The sequence below is a fragment of the Salarias fasciatus genome, chromosome 22 (genome assembly GCF_902148845.1).
Source record: "Salarias fasciatus chromosome 22, fSalaFa1.1, whole genome shotgun sequence".
Lineage (NCBI taxonomy): Eukaryota > Metazoa > Chordata > Actinopteri > Blenniiformes > Blenniidae > Salarias > Salarias fasciatus.
In genome coordinates this window covers 17,324,795-17,349,123 of record NC_043765.1, presented here as the reverse complement: position 1 = coordinate 17,349,123, position 24,329 = coordinate 17,324,795, and the positions used below count along the sequence as shown (strand labels likewise).

At 41.7% G+C, this 24,329-nt stretch overlaps 1 protein-coding gene across 2 annotated transcripts in view; it reads right to left on the bottom strand.

The window, feature by feature from the left end:
* Window positions 1-24,329, bottom strand: part of csmd3b (CUB and Sushi multiple domains 3b) — a 337,669-nt gene that overhangs the window by 90,580 nt on the left and 222,760 nt on the right. For both annotated transcript variants that reach the window (XM_030120514.1, XM_030120513.1), the window contains exons 12-14: window positions 18,342-18,463; window positions 8,029-8,132; window positions 6,675-6,787 (exon numbers count right to left, since the gene is read on the bottom strand). In XM_030120514.1, coding sequence (XP_029976374.1) covers window positions 6,675-6,787; window positions 8,029-8,132; window positions 18,342-18,463 — 339 coding nt within the window. The remainder of the gene's footprint in view (window positions 1-6,674; window positions 6,788-8,028; window positions 8,133-18,341; window positions 18,464-24,329) is intronic.

Sequence of the window (24,329 nt, the reverse complement as noted above, 5' to 3'; positions counted from 1 at the left end):
TTACATTTAACTAAGGTTAAAGCTGCATTTTCCAAACGTCTCTTCTGCTTTAAGTAAATGGAAAAAGCCTAATGAGCTCCTAACCATCTGGAGTTTTGTCTAAATGAGCTTCTAAAAAAAAAAAAAAAAAAAAAAAAAAAAAAAACTTCATGACCTGCGAAGGCCAAAACAACATCTTGCCTATTACTGACTAGTGCTTTTGTTTAAATTATCTTCAGTTTTGGGAGTGAAGTTACCAAAAATGATGAAAATCAAGCAAAAAGAACAACTGGTTACCAAATGCATTTCAAAATGTACAAATTTTCTTATCTCTTAACCAAAGAAACACGGTAATTGGTGCAGTGCATTCTGAATCAATGAATAACTGACCGGATTGGATATTACATGAGTCAATAATTCATGACTAGAAAATGAAACAGTGAAGTGATTAGGAAAGATTTGCCCTTCACAGGTTTTCCCTGGAGCAGATGTGTGTGAGAGAGCATGCACGTTCATGAAAGACCAAATAAAAAAAAAAAAAGAAAAAAAAAAAGGGAAAAAAGAATAATGACAAGATGTGCCTCACTACCCCGATTCTAAGGTTACGGACTGTAAAATTGAACCAGGTTTCTAGTTATGTAGCAAATAAATACTTTATGAATTCATATTTCATGGTTGTTTCAGCTGCTCGGAGTAAAATGTCGTTCTGTACTGAGGGATTAAGTGTGGTCTGCTCAGTAACCGGACGTCAGGGCGGAGAACCCACAACACCAAAAGAGCTTGCTAATTATAGAATGGTCATGTTTAGCAAAACAGATGCTCCAACAAACACATCCGTTCATCCATCTGTCTTCTACACTCCTATAAAACTGCTGTAGGGTTGCAGGTTGCAGTCAGATGGGGGTAGATGAAGGTTAACCCCGGACCAGCCACAGAGCCGGAGCAGGCGCGTTCTTGCTGCTTTCCCGTCGCTGTGCGGTGGAAACACAATGACTGTGTCACTGTCTAAACGTCTGAACTCTCCGTGGCAGTGGCTCCTTGTGTAGGAGGATGTTTTGATTACATAATGTGACTGTTTTATTCAGTAGTCTGGGGCTTTGGGAGTTCCTCCTTGGTTCGGTCAACCCAAGCTATTGAGATTCTGACCTTTAAAAACAAACCAGTACTTTAATATTTGTCTGTTTCTCTTCCACCAGACCCAAAATAGAAACGAAATAGTTCAGATACAGATAAATATGATTAACTTATCTCAAAAAGTGCAAGAATTATGCACAACACTGCAGCGGATTGCACTAAAGCAGCAGTCAGGTACATGTAAATACACGAAGGCAGGAGGACATGAATTAGCCGCCGATAACCACACGGCGCTCTCTCTCCTTCGTGCACTGACACCCACAGTATAAGAACTCATTGAACCAGAGGTCAACTGTGCAATAAAGATCCACCTTGACATCCTTCCCTCCTATAAAACACATCACATATTAAAAACTATAAAAAGCAGATGAAAAACGAGGAATAAAATCTGAAAAGTAAGAGGTGCAGTGAAGACCCACTGATCCATCAAAAGAGAGGAGAAGTGAAGCATACAGACATAAAAACACTCAAAATTTTTGGTAATAGGGTTTCTTTGCAAGAAGACAGTAACTCTGTGTTTGACACATGAGCCTAAACTGTGGAATAAAGGCTGTTGACTTAATAGAGTTGTAGGATAGACTTCATATCATTGAGCATGTGCAACAAAAAAAAAAAAGGTAATAAATAATTTTACAAAATGGTCATAAAATTAACACTTGGGTCAACTCGCCCTGCTTTCCCACCCACTGGTGAAGCAGGCACTCTGCGTTTACGCTGCACTTTGTAGTCCCTGAGAACAGCGTTACATAACACAGGATGCTGGGATAATGCTAGAATGATGCACTTAAAAAAAAAAAAAAAAAAAAAAAAAAAAGAGCCAAAGCTCGAGGGAATGACTCACTGCTGGAACAAAAATGTTCTAAATCACCATTCACATGTTTGAATTGAGGTGGATGAGGGATGCGGCAAATATTTGCACTGGATTGGGAAGGAACACTCAAAATATGCAATTATACTCTCCATCATATTTATTTCAGGCAGCTTTGTGCGCTGGAATGACTTCCTCCTTATGTTTCATCATTTTATTTATGTGTGCTTGCTCACACCTCGGGTCTGCCGTCTCAGAACTCACAACAAACGGCGCGGTCCTCCTGGCAGTTCAATCCGTCCGACGTGCGAGTGTCTTTAATGCCATATCCCTTGTCAAAACATCAATTCGGCGAGTCGAAGGAGAGCGAGGGCAAACGAGCACCTATGCCTGTTTCAAATGACAGGAATCAGCTCGCACCGCACTGAGGGGAACAAAAAAAAAAAAAGTTTCCATCTGTGCAAAGTGTTGATGCCTGCATCAATCCAACTGGCAGCTGTTGCATTTAAATTATAGAAAAAGCAAAGGTGGTGCTTTAAAAATCCCACACTGTGACAGGATTTAAAATCTCAAAAGTAAGATGAAGCGGAGAATACGCTCAACCGATTTCGGCGAGTGAATCACTGCCCATAAAAAAAAAAAAAAAAAGGAAAATACTGTACTGTCTGGCTCTTCCACCACTGCGAACTTCACACCAATCTCCGTGATGTGCTCGGTGAAGTTAATAATGTATTTCTATATGTGATGAACTTTATTCATACAGATGTGTGTAGACCATACAGATTCATCTAAAAGCAGAGGAGACTCTTCTGCACCTGCCGCAAGAAGACATTCAGTACTTTACTTCTGCTTGCTTTGAGATTTTAAAGGTGGCCATTCAATCTGAATCTTAGCACAGCTTTTTGAATAACATTACATAGAAGAAAAAAATGTAATAAGAGGGACGAAAATATTCAAATACGCCAGGAATACACGAAAAAAATCTACTCAATCATGCTTTCCTTCATGTTATACACATTTCACTGTGATGTATGCTGCCATCCATCAATCATGGACACACACACACACACACACACACACACACACAAACAGGCCATTGTTATATGGTGGAAAACTTCAATTGCACCTCTTTGTAGACTACAAAAGGCAGATATACAGCATGAACCGATCATAAGTGTATTTATTCACATAAAGGAGAGAAAGTTACTGAAATTTTAATGTAAATGATGTCAATAACGTTGTCAAAGAGTCTATAACTATTACCTGTTTATAAGAAACAGAAAGATTGCTGTGCAGCTGGACTGATGTGTGTGTGTGTGTGTGTGTGTGTGTGTGTGTGTGTGTGTGTGTGTGTGTGTGTGTAAGGGCATAAATCTGTTCACACAACTTCATTGCACAGCTTGCATTTCAGCAGAAAAAATGGCAAGTTAATGTAAACCTTCCAATTTTGTGCTGAACCTGTGGTTAAAGGTTGTGACTGGTGAACACAGGTTATGACCAAGGCTCAAGTAAATTAATTTAATTTTAATGTCCCTTGAAGTGATGAAAGCACACCTCTGTGTGTGTGTGTACCCATGTGATTTGTATGCTTTGCAATAGATGTGGAGTCAAAGAGTTGCCAGGTTGGTGACCTTGGCTTTAATAATAGATGAATGGTGACAAGAAAAAAAAAAGAGGAACCCAGACAGGGACCACGAGGGAGAGAGAGAGAGAGAGAGCAAAGGGAAAAGCACAGAGAGTGGAAACAGTGAGTGAGGGAGAAAGAAAGAGGGCGAGAGCTGTACTGAACATGGTCATTTGGTAGACACCAGAAAGAAGAGGAGAGGGGATACCTGATGAGGAGGGGAGAAGCCGAGAAACCAAACAACAGTGCATTAGAGAACGACTGAGAGAGAAAATGTTGTGATTTTAGGACGAAGAGGGAGCGGACAGGTAGACGCCTAATGAGGAAAAATGAGACTGACACAGAGAGAGAGAGAGAGAGGTGTGGAGAGGGGGGACGAGAGGAGTGAGAGAGGTGAGTGACTTGTTGGTACAGCTTGGTTGACTCACTGATGGAGGACCTGTCTGACACACGTGCACGATCACAGGATCGCACTCAGATCGTGTCGAGCATGGGCGACTTTCAGCAAGACTGGAGTTACTGGAGTCATGTTTGTATTTCGTAGCCAAGGTCTACAACATGTGGCTGTAGGGACACACATGGACAAAGTCACACACGTGCACAAAAGCCTAATCCTCCCCCTTTTTTGTTTTTTCCGTGCACATTTCTCAAATACACACATCCATGTCACTCAGCCTTCCAGTGATGGAGTGTTAACATTTTTTTATGACATTAGAATCTAAGTTTCAGAAAAAAAATCACAAAAAAATAATATTAATCTGTGCAATTATTGAAGACTTTTGTTTTCAATTTCGAACATCTGAAAATGTCAAAATCATTTCTACTTGGAAAGCTGGTTACTTACTGGAGGATGAAAAAAAAAGAGAGAGAGAGAGAAAGCAACATCCTATTCCAATCCGATGACAAAAACCACAATTTCTTAACAGGGGACCATTATTGTTTCTCATGTTTCGAACAGCATACACTCTTCATTAATACTGCGGTCAGGAATTCCAGCACCAAATAAGTTCGGCGATCACCTCGAAGCATTTGATGATCCTTGCAGGATGAACACAGTGGAAACGTAAAGAACACAGTAGTGTGTAAGAAATGCAGACGGCTAAATTCCTGCAGTCAGAGCAAGAAGGGAAATCAGTCCATCCCGCCCGTGCAATGGAGCACTTAGTACAAGGATGGCTGCATTTAGATGGCGGCTCTCTCCATTAATTTTTCAATTGATCTCAATGGTAAAATTACTCCAGAGAAATTAATGGGGACATTCGCAGCTGATGGAGAGTCTTTCACTTCAGTTTAAGTTTAACTCTTTGATTGTTGAAGTTACGCAGTACCGAGAGAATTCTTGTGATTTACGTAATTTAGTGCTCAAACAAACTAACACTTGTGTATCGCTGGACAAAATCTCTCCTATAACTGCTCCAGCGCAGCGGTGTCAGTGTGCTGTCACTAAATTATTTGAACTTCAAATTAAAACTCAATAAGGATAAAGGCAAAAGATATGTCAAAACAATGTGTCATAGCCGCACCACTTCTGGCTCGGCATGGTGACCGCGTTGTGACAATAAATCCACAGATGATGACACCCAAATGAGGCACGCAAAGTTCATTTCTCCAGCAGAGCTTTCTCTCTGTGTCTCACGGACTGTGATCAAATGAACACCGCGACTATCAAACAGGAAGCTTTGGAAAGGTTAATATTTTTAGCTGCTGTGACAAAACAGAATAATGCTCTGTTCTTGATTAGTGTTAAGGTAAAGGCTTTTTTTTTTTTTTTTTTTGACAGGCATTTATTTTTAAACACATAAACCAACAGATCAAACATACAAAGTTTCTGTCTGATCGAGACGTGTCTCCATTACTCTGCAGTGGATTTCAGGTGATCTCAAAAACAGGAGTTCTTCTTGTGAGTGTACCCCTCTCCTCTGCCTTACATCCTTTGGTAGTTGAAATCTGCTGCAGTGCCCAAAAAATGTAACTTGAACTAACTGTATATAAGATGGATCATGAGATAAACAACTTGTGCAAAGTAGGGAAAGCTGAATAATCAACATGTCAAGTCATATTGAACTTAAACCTGAAAGTTAATGCTAATTTTTAATAATAACTTAAAATCCATTTACATTTAAACATCTGACTTTGATGCCCATGTCTGAGGCAAAACGTCTTTATTTTTCTCTTTCAGCATCACATGATTAGAAACATTTCAAATCAAAATGTTTAATTAGCAGTACACCAATATATAAATAGGATGTAGCTGTAAATCATTACATGGTAGGACAACATTTTAAAAACCCACCACTATAACTGACAGCCGTCTCCTGATCCGCGGTGCAGTGGTTACCATGTGAGAAAGCCGCCTCAATACGTCAGGGCTGACGGCTCCAAGTGATCACTGACATTTAATTCACAAAATTCAAGAGGATCTTCTACAAAAGTGGTGCCACTATGAACGATTTCAGTGAAGGACCACCTGTGGTCCATCGCCATTGACCTTCTCAATTGTTCACAAACCCTGAATTGCTTTCATTCATCACTGATTGTTGTGATGGAGCGTTCCTACCAGAAGACTGCATTGAGACATTTCAGAGTTTAAACAATTCTGTGTTCTTGATGTACCATTGTTCATTTGTCTGTAAAACTGCTTCTGCTTTTTTTTTTATGTTGACTTAAAGGAAAGAAGTGAAAGTTTGTCCAAAGCCACACACATTTGAAAGCTTAAACAATGCAAACTGGGTAAAAATGAAGCTGAGTTTGGGTCAGAAAGTCAAGATGATAATGATAACTACAATAATTGCTTTCTGCGACTGTGTCCACATTTAAATTAATGTTAGAGGCAACTCAGGCCAGAATGCAGAAACACACCAAACTGAGTGAGACCTTCATTAGTGAGGTCAATAAATGTCTGAATTTGAGCAAAACTATGTATTTAAATGTAACTGCCACTGCTTCTTTTGTATATTAATATGTTTGAATGAATTACAACATAAAGTCAACCAGCTTCACCAAGTCCACCAGAATCAGTATTGTTATTGGACTTGTTTTCTGCAGTGAAAGTGTTCATAGAGATAATTTTCTTTGTTATATCTCACTCTCTTTCTTCTTCCAGATCACCGACCCACGCTCATGACTTACCTTTATAGTTGATCTTAAATCCTATGGACCCGACACTCTCGTCTGACTGTAGGTGAAGCCACATCTGGTGGGTCATGCTGACTATCAAGTCAGGGACAAAGCTACCTGAGAGGCTGCAAAATGAACAAAACAAACCCTGATTTTTAATATATAAATATTACACCATTGAGATAATAATTGGCAAAAACATGATTTTCATTTCTGAAATCATAGCTGTAATGAAATCCTGAATGACTGGTGCAAACACGACACTGAGAAAGGAAATCAGTCAGTCAGTATATTGTGACCAGCTGGGCATTTGGTTAATAATGTAGTGTTTTATGTTGTGACCAAAGATCTGACCTTTGCTGTTTTTCATTTTTTTGCTATATATTATTGCCTTGTTTCATTGCCTTTGTTTTCTGGACTTGCCTTCCCTCCGTGTTTGCTGGTGCCCTTGTGTTATATGTTGCTTTGGTTCTGTTACTGTTGGGGTTTTACTGTCTAGTTCCAGTTTATGTCTGGTTTCATGTCCCCTGCCTCTGTTAATGTGTTCTCTTTTTCTGGTTTATTGCTCTGCCCTCATGTCCTCCTCTGTGATTACCCTTCATTGTTGTCAACTGAGCATTACTGTCTCCCCTCTCCCTGTGTGTGTGTGTGTGTGTGTGTGTGTGTGTGTGTGTGTGTGTGTGTGTGTGTGTGTGTCCAGTCTTGTCAGTGTGAGTCCTCTGTTGATTTCTTACATATGTGCTCAGATTGTTGATGCGTGTCAGTGTCCCTCATGCACTTTAGCAGTTACTTGATGTGTGTGTCCTGTTTCTCCTCTGGATTTTGTGAAATCTTTTATTTTCTTTACCAGACTGAGCCTGCTTCATCTACGAAGATGATCCTATGACACATTAACATAAAGTTCAAGGGGAAAAAAAAAAAAAAAAAAAAAAAAAGAAAAAGAAGGAAAAGAAACAACGGCCTCGGTAGCTTTCGCTTTGATTGTTTTGACTTTCAGTGAAATCTGGTAACTGTGCTGCGGAGTGTTTGGGAAACAGATGTTAGCTCTGCTGCTTATGTACACACCTGGTTGTTATGGAGAGACATAGCTTGTTGCACAATCTGTTAAATATCAGAGGAACCGGTTTGCCTCTGGTTACTTTCTGTACAAGCTGCAACTGTATACATTGCATGAAATGATAACCGCCACCAGCTGCGCTGGCATCAGTAGAGCCATGTCAGATCCAGGTTTCTCCACCTCCGTTACGCATGTTATTGAAGTAAATCAGTATTTTATAAACTGAAGGATAAGTTCTGGTCATCAGATACTTGGAGGATATGGTGGAAAAATGGACACAGAGAGCTCATAGAATGATGTTATACTTACACCTGGAGTATCGTGGTGGGATCCCCAACCTCGCCTCCGTCCCCTATTGTTAGAGTGTCGTAAGCAATCTCCAGGTCAAACTCCTCAAAGTTGATCTGGATCACCTACAGTTGGCACACACACACACAAAATACAAACATGTCAGTAATAATCCATGTCAACTCATTCAAGACCAAAGGTTATGATTAGTCTGTGCTGTATTAATGCAATAGGGATAAGCAAAATAAATAAAAAATAAATAAAAAATATGAAAGAAAGAGCCTAGTCAGGTTCACTGCAGTTCATTTGGGTTTAAACAGTGGGAGCAGGCAGACGTGGTTCTACTCAGCACAGACAGATTCCTAGAGACACAGATACTCTGCTGCAAAATGTACGAATCAATAACAGAACAAAAACAGAGGACAATGTGGCGGAATAGAGCACAAAAGCAACTATATGCACTTGTAATTAGTCCAAGATAAACTTTGAAGACCACGAAGCAAAGTATATTATCAGATTTATATACAGTTCATGGAGTTTATGATATAAAAGTTAATCTAAATAGCATCTTTCTGTCTGTCTGTTATTCTGGACACTACTGATAGTAGCAGCATCATGGCAGGTTCATGCTGTGATAGTTTTGGTGAAAACTGAATTGATAGCTTCTCACAAAGTGAATGTTAGTATTTTGAAGGACAGTCTAATAACACTGGCGAGTAAGTTCCAACCACGCAGACAATGCAGTCATAAAAATGGAAAATGATATCCAGGATTACTCCAGAGTCGAAGCAAAAAAGCTTGAAGACAAAGAGGCGTGATTCATCGTCATAATCGCTCTAAACGAGAACAGAGTGCATCTCAGAAAGCCAGCGAGAAGTAGCAACTCCTGGAAACCTCGAAATGCTTCACCCAATGATCCAAAATTATATCAGCGATGTTCAATAAACTTCAGAGAAAGTTCTGCTTCGCTACAATTCTGGCATGTCAGAATAAATATGATGCTAACAGATCAGAGAGAATTCATTTGTCAGGTCTATCTGAACTTTTTGACGGCGGGCCACCACTGTCGGTCAATGAGCAAGGCCTGAAAGCCAAACTGACATCAGAAAGTACATCTGGTGTAACACTTCAGCAGCTGTGAAGCAGTCAGACACACCACCTCTCTTGTAATCCTGTGACTTTACCTGTTTTAATTCATACGGCCCTCCTTTGATGCTCCTCTTGAGCTCGCCATATTTGGCATCACTGTTTTTGTTAAGGTTTCACTTGTGATCATTTCAAGGTCTTTTTTTTTTTTTTTTTCCCCCTATATCCCCTCATGGTGTGAGGTTTGGCCTGTGCTGGATCATTAATGCATCACACAACGTGGTGTGAGTTCCTTCAGGGTTACAAGGTGAGGAGAGAAGAGACGGGGAACACCTCTGCTCTGCACCCGGAGCTGAGAGGAACAACACCATGCTCAAACCACGCTCGGAAATTATTAAACCCACACTTTCCGTTTCATCTAAGACCAGAGAGAAACACATTTGGCACAGGAGAAGAGAGAATGGGAGGAGCATTGGTAGAAAGAAGGCTGAAGATGAAGCCAGATGGGATGGAGGAAGTCGAAGGAAGAAAGGAATAAGAAGCAACATGGAGTGTATTTTTGATGGCAGCCAACCACAAGTGTTGATATATTCCAAAGTTGAATTCTGACTTGACCCTGAGGGGAAAGAGGAAAAAGCTCCTTTTTGCCTTCTCTCTCTCTCCTTGTGAGGAAGTTGTAGATTTTCAGATTGGACATTCTACTTGAGGACTTCAAAACCTCACACAGGTGTGAGTCTCATATACGCTGCTGTGCCAACATTGACCATCTTTTCAGTGTCCCGTTTTTGCGAATCTATTTCAGTATATTCAAAGTTTTAGTTTGAGTCAGACATCATAAATACAGTATAGACTTTTTTTCTCCTTCACTCTCGGCAAGTTGAACACTTTGGGGACATGATACCGCTGCTGTGGATGTTCAAGAACAAACAACACGTCCTTAAAATGACCTTAAACGCTGAAGTTCCCACGGAAGAGGCAACAGCTGAAAACACTGAGCAGACAGAAAAAGCCTCTCGACTCACCTGCTCCATTTTATTTTATTAGATGAAGTGAATCTCACTTCATTAGCACCCAGATGCTCAATCATTCTCGATTTGTCGAATTAAAAAAAAAAAAAAATCTGATTAAACTTTTGGCTGGAATTATACCTTTATGAGATAAAACAGTAGAAAATAACCACATCAGGAAGAAAATGAAGCGACCTGGACAGCATCAGCTGCAGCATTACCCGATCTGACCGATAAGGAATTAAATGAGGGGCGGTGGAGAGATGAAGCAGCGTTGTGCCCACTGCTCGCAGTGCTGACTCAGTCTTATTGGCATGTAAGGCGGCAGATTGGATTAAAGCATTACCTACAAACCTGTTAAACTCTCTCTGGAAACACACTCGCTCACACGGGCGGGCATGGCTTTGTGGAGATTAATGTATCTATTTCTGTGATTACAGAGTCACCACATTCACACACACTTATCACCGTGTTCCAGTGAACTGGAGGCTGGCTGTCAGTACGACTGCAAATCTGAGGGGAAACAACACACCTGCGTGTGAGGACGTTTTTTTCACTTATTTCATTAAAAGGCAGGACCAGAGCTGGCGTTTTACACGAATAACCTGCAGGATTGCCTTGTTGCATGTTGCGTATGCTTACTGTACGAGGATACCAGAGACATCAGTCAGCTAATGGAAAGGTTGGCATTTCTGACCCTTCCGACAGCTTTATTATTATTCTAAGCTAACTATTTTTCCTTTAATAGGTTATTGGCTAACTGCCTGGGATAAGAACTGCGGTTACCACATGCTCAATAACTGTTTCTAATTTACTGAAGCGCGTTAAATGAAACCAGCGAACGGTCTGCAATTACCGTCTTACCATTTTCACATTAGCACACTGGAAAACGAGCCAAACTAAAACTATACGACTTGGAGATCTTAGTATTCTTGAGGCGACTTATAAAGTCAGGTTATTACTTAAAAATCAAGTCGAACAGAGAGATAATCATACATCCAGAGTATAGTTGCTGTGAATGTTGTAGAACTTGTGGTCAACTGTGAAGTTATGTTCTCTAACAAAAAGTTTGAATATGACAGAACTTTGTTTGCCAGAAATCTTATTTCAGCAACACTGCAAAAACCAAAAGGAAGTTTTGTACTGGCTTTTGTCAGGGGAACAGGGTTATTGCAGCAACAATAACTGACTTGATTTCCAATGTTACACCATCACTGCAATCCACTTTAACCGACTCACTTGCTTTCGGTGCATGGAAGCATAACTCATGCCCTCCACAGGGATGATGATTTACTTTAAGCTTGGCGGCTATTAGTGTAATTTAGAAGCAGAAAGTAGCAAACACTTGAACTGTAATGGAACTTTTGTACAGATCAAAACAGATGGTGATTTTTTTGGAATAAACATTTCTAAAAGAAAGCCAAGCAGTCTTATAAATCACTGAGGTTGAGGTTCCAAAGATTTAATATACAACTGCAAAACATCTTTAAGAGTAAATATCGAGTCGCAAAAATTAAAAGATGTTGCTCTTGTCCTGCTGTCAATCATCTGCGTGTCTGAGGGAAAAACTTTGCCCTTTCTAAATGCTCATTGACTCACACATACAGTGGGGAGTTTGTGCATCATGAGAACTGATACTTTGAAACCGAGGCGGTGATAACATCCTGAAAATGCGACAGTGTTTGTTTATCTGTGGGACCAAGAATCCCAAAGATGTTGTAGATATTAGAGATATTTCAACAGCTTTAACCTGGGAAAGGTCTGGCAACTACGCACTACAACTTCTGAAAATAAAACCAAGAGATTTCTCTTTGGAGATATTGTATCCTCGAGGAAGATGATCAGGGACAAGATGTGTGAAAGACTTTAAAGTGTGTCACAGAAAACTCAAACTTACCTAAGAGAAGCACCTCAAAGTCAAGCGTTCTAATCTGTGTACAGAAATTCGAGGATTTGTCAGTTGTTTACTTGTCAAAATGTCTCTATCCTCAAATATTTTCTGTCTTGCCTGTCAGAGAGCTCAATAAACAGCGTTCGTGGAGCAGTGACACTTCATGAGACGAGCTGCTTATGCTGGAGAGCGCCGATTGCAATAGATATGTGAATAGATGAATGATTTGCTTCCAGAAAGTCCTAAAACCTGCATGTGGAAATTATTAATGACTGCAAATAAACTGCAGGTGTAAATGACTGGATGTATGGTCGTCTGCATTTCTCTTAGTAGCGTGATTGACTGGAAACTGTCCATGACTTCAAATAGGAGAATGATCTTAACAAACTGGATGATTGGAAGGTGTCCTATCTATATATAGCTGCATTTCTTAAAAGGCCACCATGATTGAAGCATCACGACCGAGGGATTTCTGTGCTTGTAGACGTCCCCTGCAGAACACTCTAACGCCACATCAGCACTGTGCACACAGCATTAAGTTCAGCTGGCCTCGGACTCAATTACACTAAACCGGCATGTACATGTGCGTGTCTATGAATGTCGCATTGAAGTCAACTTAGAACAGAAAATCCTCCCTGACAGTGTGTGTGTGTGTGTGTGTGTGTGTGTGTGTGTGTGTGTGTGTGTGTGTGTGTGTGTGTGTGTGTGTGTGTGTGTGTGAGCATGTGTGCGTGTTGTCTTTCACTATCGTGTACTCGGTGTGTGTGCATGATGGATGGAACTGAACCTTTTACATATTTCTCCTCTCGAACTCTAATTGGTTGGTGCTCATGCAAACATCCATCTCTCTCTCTCTCTCTCTCTCTCTCTCTCTCCCTCTCTTTATCTCTCTCTCTCGCTGTCACCCTCTCCCCGTCTGTGTTTCTAATTGGCTGCTGCATTCCTTCTCTCCATTCATCTATGGCTCCTAGCCAATGAGGCGACAGAATTGGATTTCTGCTTGATAAAGCACTTCCTTTGGTTGTTGTGGAGACAATGAGGTGAGGTAGGCTCCTCCCCCCTCGTGCAGCGGTCAGATCCAGGAATACCTTGAAGGTGCAGTTACTGTTGGAATATCTGAAAACCCCCGGTGAGCGACACAGTCACGGTCACATGTCAAGCGGGGGCTGTCAGGACCCGGGAATAATAGATCGCCTGTGAGTCATGTGACACAAGAGTTCTTCAACCTGTGGCTGTAGAGAGATACCCCTCTCTTTAGCCTGACTTTCACAATAAAAGACTTTCAATATTAAATGAAATTGACAGTCGAAGACACTTGCCACTTTGTCTTTCGCCCCGCACAAGAATTTTATCCAACTACATCTACAAGGTGCCTCCATTCCGGATATCAACGTCTCACCGGAAGCAGTGGGAAAGGCAGCGCTTGCCCTGCTGTTGCCATGCAACTACAGCAGTATAGAACACGTCTGAATCACGGCGCCCTTCTGCTAAATGTTTAACATTTCTTACACTGAGCCCTAAAAAATGCTACGCTGTTCATCCTGTCAGAAAGATGCAGAAGCATGCCATTTTAATGACAGAAAGCAAGAGGAAGCTACAGCAGGGATTTTTTTTTCCTGCCTTGTGGCTTAAGTGTGGATGTCTGATTCCTTTAAGCCTAAGGGGCATTACTGGATTCAACGCCTGGAGGGAAGTGCAAGGGGAGTCTACCCCAAAAATGCCACTAGATGCAGTTTCCTTTGTGTTTGTGGTTGGAGTGATAAATAAATAGACAGCATTTTAGCAATAGAAGTTTTATTGAACATGCAAATGTGGATAAGTTGCCTGAAAGCCAGTTCAAACACTCTTTAATTTGCATCACGGAGCTTTGCGTCCAGTTCACAGTGAACTAAAAGAAACCTGGACACATGCATGAAGCTGCTCAAAAATGGTTTCCTTTCTCATGTGTCATTAACAGATGATATAACAAATGAGATGCTTTCAAATGCTCATTTTACAGGGGATGAGACACAGATAGAGAATGGAGAGGAAATCAAATTATCGGGAAAATAAAGAAGCGATGATAGAGAACAGAAGAGGAGAGAAGAGAAGAGAAGTAATGACCATCCCGTCCTACCAGTCCCAAGGTTAAATGAGAACACGAGAGACTGGAATGGCTGTAAAGGCTCATTCTGCCAAAACTAAATGAAGCAATACCATCAGAGAGCTATAGAAGCCCATTAACGCTTAACCTGAAAATGACGACGCAGACAGACGGCGAGACAGCGGAAGAAAGGGGTGGAAGATGGTGCTTGGAAAAACTGGAGAAAGAATAAGACAGACCGAGCCGGAGAAACCTTCACGTTACGCTGGTAGTGTGGGTGGGAAGCAGTGAGACGTGTGAGAATGGGTGTAATGGAGAGATAGATACAAGTGAAACAGTGAAAAACAGATTTTTCCCCTCAAGTGTCCTTCTCCCTCCCTGTACTCTCTGTCTTCCTCCATTGTAATTTGATGGTTTCAGCCTGAGCTCTTTAATGAAGAATCTGGGTAATTCTGAGGACAGAGCCTCTGGGAGTAAAGCGGGAGGAAGACGAGGAGGGATGGGAAGTGTGAAAAAAAAAAAAAAAAAAAAAAACTAGGATGAGACGGGGAGAATGAAAGAGAGGGAGAAGAGGATGAAATGGGTAGGGGGACTTGCACAAGTAATTAAAAAAAAAAAGAGAGAGATGTTCTGCTCAATGTGGTGGAGTGAGTTGGAGTTATCCCTTCTTCTGACTGTGAGGTGCTATTTGCATAACCAGACTCCTCCTTCGAGATGTATCCTTTTTTTCTCGGGGTGGTCTCGTCGCCCTCGGCAGCGATCACCCGGCCACTCCCCCCTGTCTGCTCAGCTGCCCTTCATGGGCTCATCACGCTGCTAATTGCGAGTTGTTTTTAACTTCCAGCTCATCAGAGTGTCAGAGGTCCCGTTCCGGCCTGCTTCCCGCTTGTCTTTCCTTTTGCCACCGACACAACACTGGCATTTCATTTCTAGCAAATTAGCTTGAAATCCACAGGGCTTATTTCTCCACCTCCGATCTGTGATTTCCTTTAGTCACGTAACATCTGAACCATTGCAGACTTTGAAATCCTCAACCAAACAGAAGCTTACAGAGACTGAAATGTGCTCAACACTGTTGTAAGCATGACCTGAACTGCAGCCTTCAGTGAGCACAGTATTAGACAATCAATACTCGATATGGGAAATAAACGGTTTGATCCTTTAAAATGATAAAACAGTGGTACAACACAAAAAAAGCAATTCAATTTTCTTGATCGCCGTCCTAACCTATCATCTTCACTGCCACTATTTTTATTAAATTAATATTAAATGCACTTTGGTTTTATTACAGCTCTTCTCAAAATAATTTGAAGACTTAATACTTAACATATGCTCTTAAATTGTAATTGGTGTCACTAAGAAGCATGCCTAAAGATTTCTAGCTGTTTTTACATTTCCAAATGCTGATGGACTGGCAAGCTTCTTCTCTTTAATGATCACATTTATGGCCATTACTTGACAATGTGCCTTGTTGTGTAGAGGCTTTGCATTAGTGAAACAAAGTGCTCAGATATGTAGAACTAAATGCGGGGTGAAAGGATTTGTTACTCTTATTTTCTTCTGTCATTTTTACTCATCTGGATTACTAAATTACTAAGTAAACGTTTGTCTCGCTCGGCGTCTGCCAGGACTTTACTGATAAACTAGACAACAGCGTTAAGTTTAGATCCTGAGAGCATCCTTATGTTGGAATAGACTTTTTTTCAATTAATCCTGACCTTTGCGACAACATAGATAACGCATGTGCCACGAGGCGGTAATTAAATAAGATCAGCTGGTTGGTGGGAAACAGTGACAGCTGCACCGAGGGGCCGGCGTGTTTAGGGTCATCAATTTTCAAAAGACAAGTATACCGTGGGACTTAGGTAGCCATAATAATTGGTAAGGTTTAGGAAATGATCTTAGTTTATCTTAAAGCAATTATGTTTGTGCCTCCCTGTTAATTAGTGGAAAATGAATGCTGAGTTTTATCTTCTCCGTGGGCTTTGGCGCCGGTTTTCCTGGATGAGAGTTTTGTTTACAATCTACCCAAACACCCCTTCACCTTCCGCCGATTCTCTTGCTTCTTTAAAATTACATTTTACATAATTCAAGTCACCCTTTGTGAGTGTGTGTGTGTGTGTGTGTGTGTGTGTGTGTACAAATACATACTGTGTACATACTGCTTACATATAGATTACATTTATACTGTTTAGAAGAGCTTCACATTCTGCATATTTTACTGTTCTCTCACATTCCTCTCCTAATTTATCCAAAGATTTCTTATTTATTAGGGAAAAAATAAAGATCTTATTTAGGAGAAACCTGAATTAGGTGAATCACATCTCAGCTCAGATTGTGTGCTGCTGTTTAATCTCTTTAATCTTCCTGGCGTCAGGTACTAAGTGAATTTATAGACCTGTAAAAATATCTGGTTTGATCAGCTGTCACCAATGACAAAACCTGTGTAACCATGTGGTGCAGTGAGATTGGTGTCATGTCCGTGAATCAGGATGGAGCCTGACATATAGAGTATATGACAGAATAATGAAAAGAAGAAGAAAAAAAACAGTATTCGGTATGCAGTGTGCGGCGTGGTTACAGTGTATGATCCGGTAGCATCTGTAAACTGAAGATGAACAGCGACGAACTGCAAGATGGAGCTTTAGTTCATCTTGTCATTTTGAGGTTTAATATCTGTGGCAAAACTCATAGTCACACTGTGTTTTTTTTTTTTTTTTTTTTTTAATCGATGTCACACGTGCAACACACACAGACACATTAAAGTGTTGCAGAGGAGCGTCGGCGCCGCCTCGTTCGCAGCCACATACACACTGTAGCCTTCAACAGAGAATGTATTGCTCCAGGCCATAAACCAGAGGCCTTGGGCAGTGACAGGGAGCATGGTGGGTGAGAGCAGAGCGGAGAGGAGAGAGGGAGGGAGGGAGACAAAGGTTCCCGGCAAAGCGACAGCATGTGTATGCGTGTATGTGTGTCTCAAAAAAAAAAAAAAAAAAAAAAAAAAACTATGCAACGTGTGTGTTTGAGCACACATGTATGCAAAAGTGTGGCACAGTGTGCACAGATGTGTATGTGCGATGCTGACGCAGGTGTTGCCATTGGCGACGGAGCGGTCACCACAGAGACCCGGAGTCGAACGAGGAGGTTTCTGAATACCAATGAGATTTCTCCCGGGACGGAAAGGGACCGATGGCAGATCTCCATCTAACCTCCAACCTGTCATCTGGCCTTTGGTGGGATTAAGCAATCCCACAGAATTAGACACTGATACGCTTCGACGAGCGTATCGTTCACTGTACCTCCTGCATCAGTTACTATCAGGCTGTTTTAATAATGCAAAAGAAAATGCTGCTAAACTAACTTTGTAAATGCCTGTAAGAACTGCTGTGGTATATCAATTAAAATTGCATTGAATGTATGAAAGTCAAATAGAACAAAGCCTTCGAGCTCCTCCAGGAAGACAACTGGAGCTTCGCCGCTTCTCTCAGACATGCTGCAGTCGAGTCGCTGCAACACACCGCATATCCAACATGCCCTTAACAGTAAGACAGAATTTAAGCTGACACACACTCCCCTCTCTTACTCTGTCAAGGCTGCTGGAGCCTGTTTAACTTTTCATAAGCCCTACTTCCACTCCACCTATATAACCTGTAGGCTTTAAGTTCTTCAGTTGATCTGAGTCATTATCTTTACCCAGGAGTTCTCTCTTCATCCAGATTGAATACGTGCGGACTTGTGAAATCTCAACCCACGTATTAAGGCAAACACACATTAAAGAATGCACATTTCATCTTCACTTTCACATGGCTTAACTTAAATAAAGTATTTTAAACTACTCATGGATGTTCAGTTTCATCATGTTTTATGTATTGTCAGTTACGTCTACATGCAGGAACTACTTGGATTTCCACAGATGGTGGATTCGCACATCATCACAGACACACACACACACACACACATTCACAGTCCCTTGGATCTAACTCTAGAAAGCACAATCTGCAATGAGGAGAGCTTATTTTAATAACACAGATGCACCAATATGTTTGTGTCCCACCAGTGAGGTTTCCTCTAATGTAACCCACTTTCAAGTATTTGCTTTAGAGCTGAAGTTAATAATTGGTCTACCCTGGGACTCGGATGTGTTTTAACGCAGCGAAGAGGCCAAATAGTCAAGCTCTGCTTTGTTTCACCATGAATTATACCGATGTGTGTTAATTAACAACATTCTAAACGGGAAAGTTTGTGTGACAAAGAGAAGGCACTTTACCTTGTTGGGATTTGATGCAGTAATTATCCACACGCACTGCGCATTGCTCTCGTACTGAATGGGGAAGTTAGGAGACGTAAAGGTTCCAGACGGCCCCTGAAGATTACTGCCACAAGTCTTCACTGTGGGCAGAAAGAGAGAGAGAGAGAGAGAAAAAAAAAAAGAAGATGGTCACAGTTATTAGAGGCAACTGTAGCTTCAGTAGTAGAACAACAGTTGTACACCGCTGCGTCACGGCTCTACACCACAGTGACAATTACACTTATAATTGAACCATTTCGGCGATGCTCCACTTGGGATGCTACAGCAGATGTATAGCAACTTTGTGTGGCGCTCGTAGTTCAGTTAAGAACAATTAAAAGTGACACTAATACAGCGGTGACAGCTGCAAGTAGAGGGAGTCATCAAGAGAAGAGAGGAGAGGAGAGGAGAACTCAACTACAGACAGAACAGAAAGAGATGCAGAAGGTCACATAGATGTTATTGATACTGTCAGCAACATCTCCCTGGATAACAGTACTTAATTGGAAGCTATTGGGTGTGAAATACCACAGGATTAGCTAGAGTTGTGGTTATTGACTGATAGAGACATTCACCAGCAAATTGCTCTCCGCATTTACTAAAAGTCGACGGCAAACTCCTACTGTACCTTAAGTCGTATTCCCTATCACTCATAAATGAAACAAACAAGTAAATCTGATGTCAATGAACGAGAGTAGCTGGAATTAGCTGGAGAATCAAAGGTTTATTGGGTTGACCAGTGGAGTGCGGGCACACAGCTTGGTGGTTTAAGCAGATACAGGCGGCCCTCGAGCTGAAAAGTCTTTCACAGACAAAAACACTAACACCGGGGCTGTACTCAGTGGGGTGTTGAAAATGACACATGCTAGGTGTTCGATAAACCAACTAAGCCTTTATTAGGCTTTGTGTTCTGTCTGGGTGTGATAGAAAACCCGCTTGTCTGTCCTTGGGTCGTCCTGTTAGAGTTGGGAGGTAATTTTCTGGTTGGTTTGAAGCGGCGTTTGTTCCTTAATTAGTTTGTTCAGTGGCAGGCCGTAAGAATACGTACAATTAACAGTCATATGAACACACACACACACACACACACTCACACAGAGCTGGGAAACAACTGGCATCAGCATGAATGTTTATATTGTCACAACTGAGAAACAGGGAGGCGGCAAACATGCAGACTTTAAATTGCACATATATTGACACTTGGTGCACAGTGGAGAAATGAAAGCGCCGAGATAATAGAGCTAATCATTATATTTCCAAAGCAAGGACACAACTGGGGCTTATGCAGAGTTTCAAACCTTCCTGATAACACAAGCTTACTCATCCTATTGTGACTTAGTGGTCAGAATGAAGGAAAGGGACAAATAAAAGAATCACAGCACAGTGTTTGTGTACGTATGTCTCTTTCTGTGTGTAATGGAGTGTATCCATGAGGTGCAGTAAGAGAGTGTGAGAACAAGTACAAGACCCCTCTGAGACAACCGTATATTGTTCTTGTCTTTCTGTTTGGCCGCCTCTCTCCGCCCGGGCATCTCTTGACTGTTCACAGTTGATCCTTGTTTCTCTGATTCTTCATGCATCTTCCGATGACCTTCTTTTGTGTTCGGCTCGCTGCGGCTTATAAGCCGATACCAGAGATAAACTGAGTGCGCACACGCTAAAAGTGAGGAATGACTTTTTCTGCATGTGTCAGAGACGACGTTTTTCTTTGTTTGTGTGTGTGTGTGTGTGTGTGTGTGTGCTGCGCTCCGCCGCATGCATGCGTTGACAGCTCAATCAGCGTGTCCTGAACGAATGGCCGGCCCACCGCTGTGCCAGCAGCAGAATGGGCACGATGTTGCGATAGTGCGGGGAGAGTTATCGCCAGTATTACCAGAGGAGCTAACGTCCCATAATTCATATTAAACGCCATCAGTCTCTCAGCCCACATCTGTCCATCTCTGGCTCTGTCTTTCTCCCTGCACTTCATATTCTTGCATTTTGGTCCCTCCACGAGCCGGAGTCTGGAGTCCGTGATTTACAATCCACTCAGTTTCTCTTGTCTTGCAGTCATTTCTTGAGTCAAGTCAAATATCAGATACACTGAATTTAACTATCATGTACTGTCAAAAATGTTAAGTAACAAATCTGCTTTTAAATCTCTACGTATTTCCCATCCAGATCCTTCCCTGTCAAGCTTTCTGACAACCTCGTTAGGAGACGCTTGCCTATTTACACGACCAGCTGTTTATGGAGGAAATCATCCTTTATTTAGAGATGTGTTTATGGCCACCTGGCAAATATAAATCCAATAATCTCTTTAACTCCTTAAACTCTACCTCCTTCCTATCTAAATCCTCTGGGAAATGTCGGAGCTCTTTAGCGGCTAAATGCTCCTCTATCTCCAACAAATTCTGCTGTTTATATCTTCTCCGTGTTTGATCCTGAAAAGGAAATGCACGGCGGGTTTTTATAGCTTCGTTCAAGCCAGTTGCAACCAAAAATGACGCTTGATATAAAACACATACACCGCTACGATAAAACGGCAACAGAATTTGCACGAGAGTGGCGAGAATTTCTTGAGACGTTCTCAAGGGTTAGTCGTGCCGCTTCGCAATATGTAGTTAGATTTATTTCCCACAAAAGTCTCTTCAGTTTAGTTTCTGCAGACCATAAAAAAAAGTGCAAGAAATGAAAAATGAGCCTTCAGCGTGTCAATCTGGGATTGGTGGTCCAGCGGCTCTGGCCCTTTTTTTATGATCTCCATTTCGATGTCCGATGATGAGATGAATGCTAGAATGGGGGGGAGAATCCTTATTTATAAGGCCGTGAATTTCCAGTTGTCTCCCATAACTGTCACCACATTCATCCATCGCAACACAGTCGCAACCACCAATAATGTGTGATTTAATCTCTGAAATGCTGTGTGGAAATCAAGGAAATTGCGATTCTTCATGAAAACTGATGTCATTATTTATATTTTCCGACATGTCTGTGTATTCAACTTGTCACTGTGAGACAGACGCTTGATCACTTACTGGAATAAAGGATCTGGAGGCATGAAGGACTTGTAGACAAATATAGAAATAAATGAAGTTAGCGATCAGGAGTTAGATGGCAAAATATAACTCAGTAAGACAGAATGTGAATGATTTAACAGTTTGTTCTTAATTTATTTTGCGTCATTTGAGGATTTTATTGTATTTCATTCTTTCACAATGTCTGTGATCTATCACATATTATCATGCAGTTTTGATTACTGACACGTTTTCAGGGAGGAAACTGCTATGAGATGCATTATTATTATTATTGAAAATAATTCATTAATCGTTCATTCATTCATCTTTTGCACCGCTTATCCTGTTCAGGACTGCGGGGTGCTGGAGCCAATCCCAGCTGCTTATGGGCGAAGGTAGGGCACGCCCAGGACGGGTCACCAGTCCATCACAGGGCCAACACATAGGAGACGTTTCCATTTGGGATTAAAATGCATCTTGGGTGATCTAAGCGTGGCGCCGGAGCAGTGAGCAAAGTGACGTTAAGGGGTCACATGTGCTCAGATCAGCCGAGACACATTTTAATGCCAGGTGGAAACAGAAAACCACACATACTGACATTCACTCCTCGGGGCAATCTGGGGTCACCAATTAACCTCACCTGCATGTTTGTAGACTGTGGGAGGTCTTCACACCCAGTAAATATAATTCAGCACTAAAGTGTGTTTGCGTGTGTGTGTGTGTTGGTGTGTGTATGTAGCAGCTGCCCTGTGTTTATGTCTGAGTGACTTTGTATCTCTGTATCTTTCTCCGTCCTTCTCATCATTATTTATGTTGGCGCTCAGTATAGCGGGTTCACAGCCAAATGGGAAACTCTATCATCGGGCCGATAATGAATTCCAGACCGAATTAAAATTTTCTGATGAGGTCTATATGGAACTGAAAGCGTACTGCTGTGTGTGTATGTGTGTGTGTGTGTCTATGTGTGACACATACTCTATTGTCTTTCTCCATCAGCCTCACTCAAACACCCACACAAACTGTTGGGCTGCAGACCAAAATTAAACGTTTTACTCAAAGATCACACTGCCACAGCCTGTAAGCTGCGATGCCCTTGCTTGCAGTTCTGTAAAGTTCTGTTTTATGGCTCCAGAGCATAACGGACGCGTGCCATAAGCGCTGGGAACACTGCTGCAGGAATGTTTTTTTGAATTTTGATGCTGCTCAGCGACACAGTATTTCGATTGCTCGTCAGATGTGGCTCGCTCTCAAGGTGTGCCGTATAACTCTGCTGCTCTCGCAGCGGGATGGCCTTTGTGGTTACTGAATCGTCCCCTCGGCTTCAATCATCCATACGGCGATATTTGGTGAAGCATACCAAGGACACTTAACCCTTACAGGTGCCAGATTATCTGCCTGACCCTGCATCCCTACCACGCAGCGTAGACAGAACTGGAAAGGAGATAAATCAAATAGAAAATAAAATTGAATCATACGGATGGGCTTTCAGAGGGGACGATGGCACGATGCTGGACTGGTATGTGCCCTTCACTTGAACACATCCCGGTCACAGTGTTGCTTTTAACACCGCTGAACCTTTTCATTCATTCAACCATCCATCTTTTATACTCCGTTTCTCCAAGTCGGGGTCATGGGGAGCTGGAGCGGCTTAGAACTGACATCAGGTGAAAGGAAAAGGTAAACCCGGGACAGGGCAGAGACAGACGGCCACACGGTGGAATTCACATCGACGTGACAAATTTAAAGTCGCTATTTAACCTCGAACGCTTTCTCACTGTGGGGGATGTATTTGGTGAAAATACACACATGCACTCTGCACGATCACGCCATCCATCCCAACCTGGAGGAAGATAGAGGAGGAGCTCCAAACAGTTGGTTCCCATGACCAGCATCCAACCTGCCTTACTCAGCGTGAGGCGACGGAGCTGACCATACCGTAACACAGCACTTCTCAAGTTTTAAATCAGAATAACGTGTCATAATTTTAATTATCTCTAACCACCAAAATATAGACCCTTAACCGAATCATTTTCACCTTATACATCCATCAAGATAAACATTTTGTCAAGAGTATTTTACTCATGCTGACAGTGTTTATAGTTTATTAAAGAATACCTGTCAGCTTAAAGCAATCATAAAAACTGTATAACGTTCTGGTAATAAGAACATGCTCATCAATCAAAAGCAGCTAATTACTGAGAAAACGCTACTGTAAAAAGGGAATTTCTCATCCATTTTTGATGAGGATGATGTATGATCAAAGAGACAGGTGAGCGAAAATAAAGTGATGAAATCTTTATTCTGACACAAAGGGTTTGAGGCTATCTTCGAATTTCTCATTGATGTTGAAGAAAAATAAATTACTCCTAAGAATATTAATTAATTTTTCATCTCATCTACTTCTGGCTGGAATCGCGTGAGATCTGCTGCTACTTAATCTACATCACCTTTTTTTTTTTTCCGAGAGCTAATGTCTTGATGCTGGGCTGTGAATGAGTGTTGGAAGTTCACCGCTGTTAGAGTTCAGAAGTTTGTGCAGGACGGTCAAAACGGCTCTTTAAAGCGGCTGCCTGCAGGAGCGGATAGACTGACCAACGGGCGCAGAGAAATGATTGATGATATCATTAAGCCGGCACGCAAGCGTTACTGTGGCTATCGTTCTGGTTCGAGCTTTAATGGATACGCGCACAGACCGAAACACACACACACACACACACACACACACACACACACACACACACACACACACACACACACACACACACACACATATACACAGTCATAGTGCGAAACACCCTCACTTCTCTGTCCTTATTTATTCGGAGAGATCCACATATGTGTGTCTGTATCCGGCTGACATGTAGCACCCTTTGTTGACTCACTATAATCAAGCCGATCAACTGACATCCCCTGGAGTACGCGCACACACACACACACACACTCACTCACACACACAGAAAGAGTTGGCTCAGTG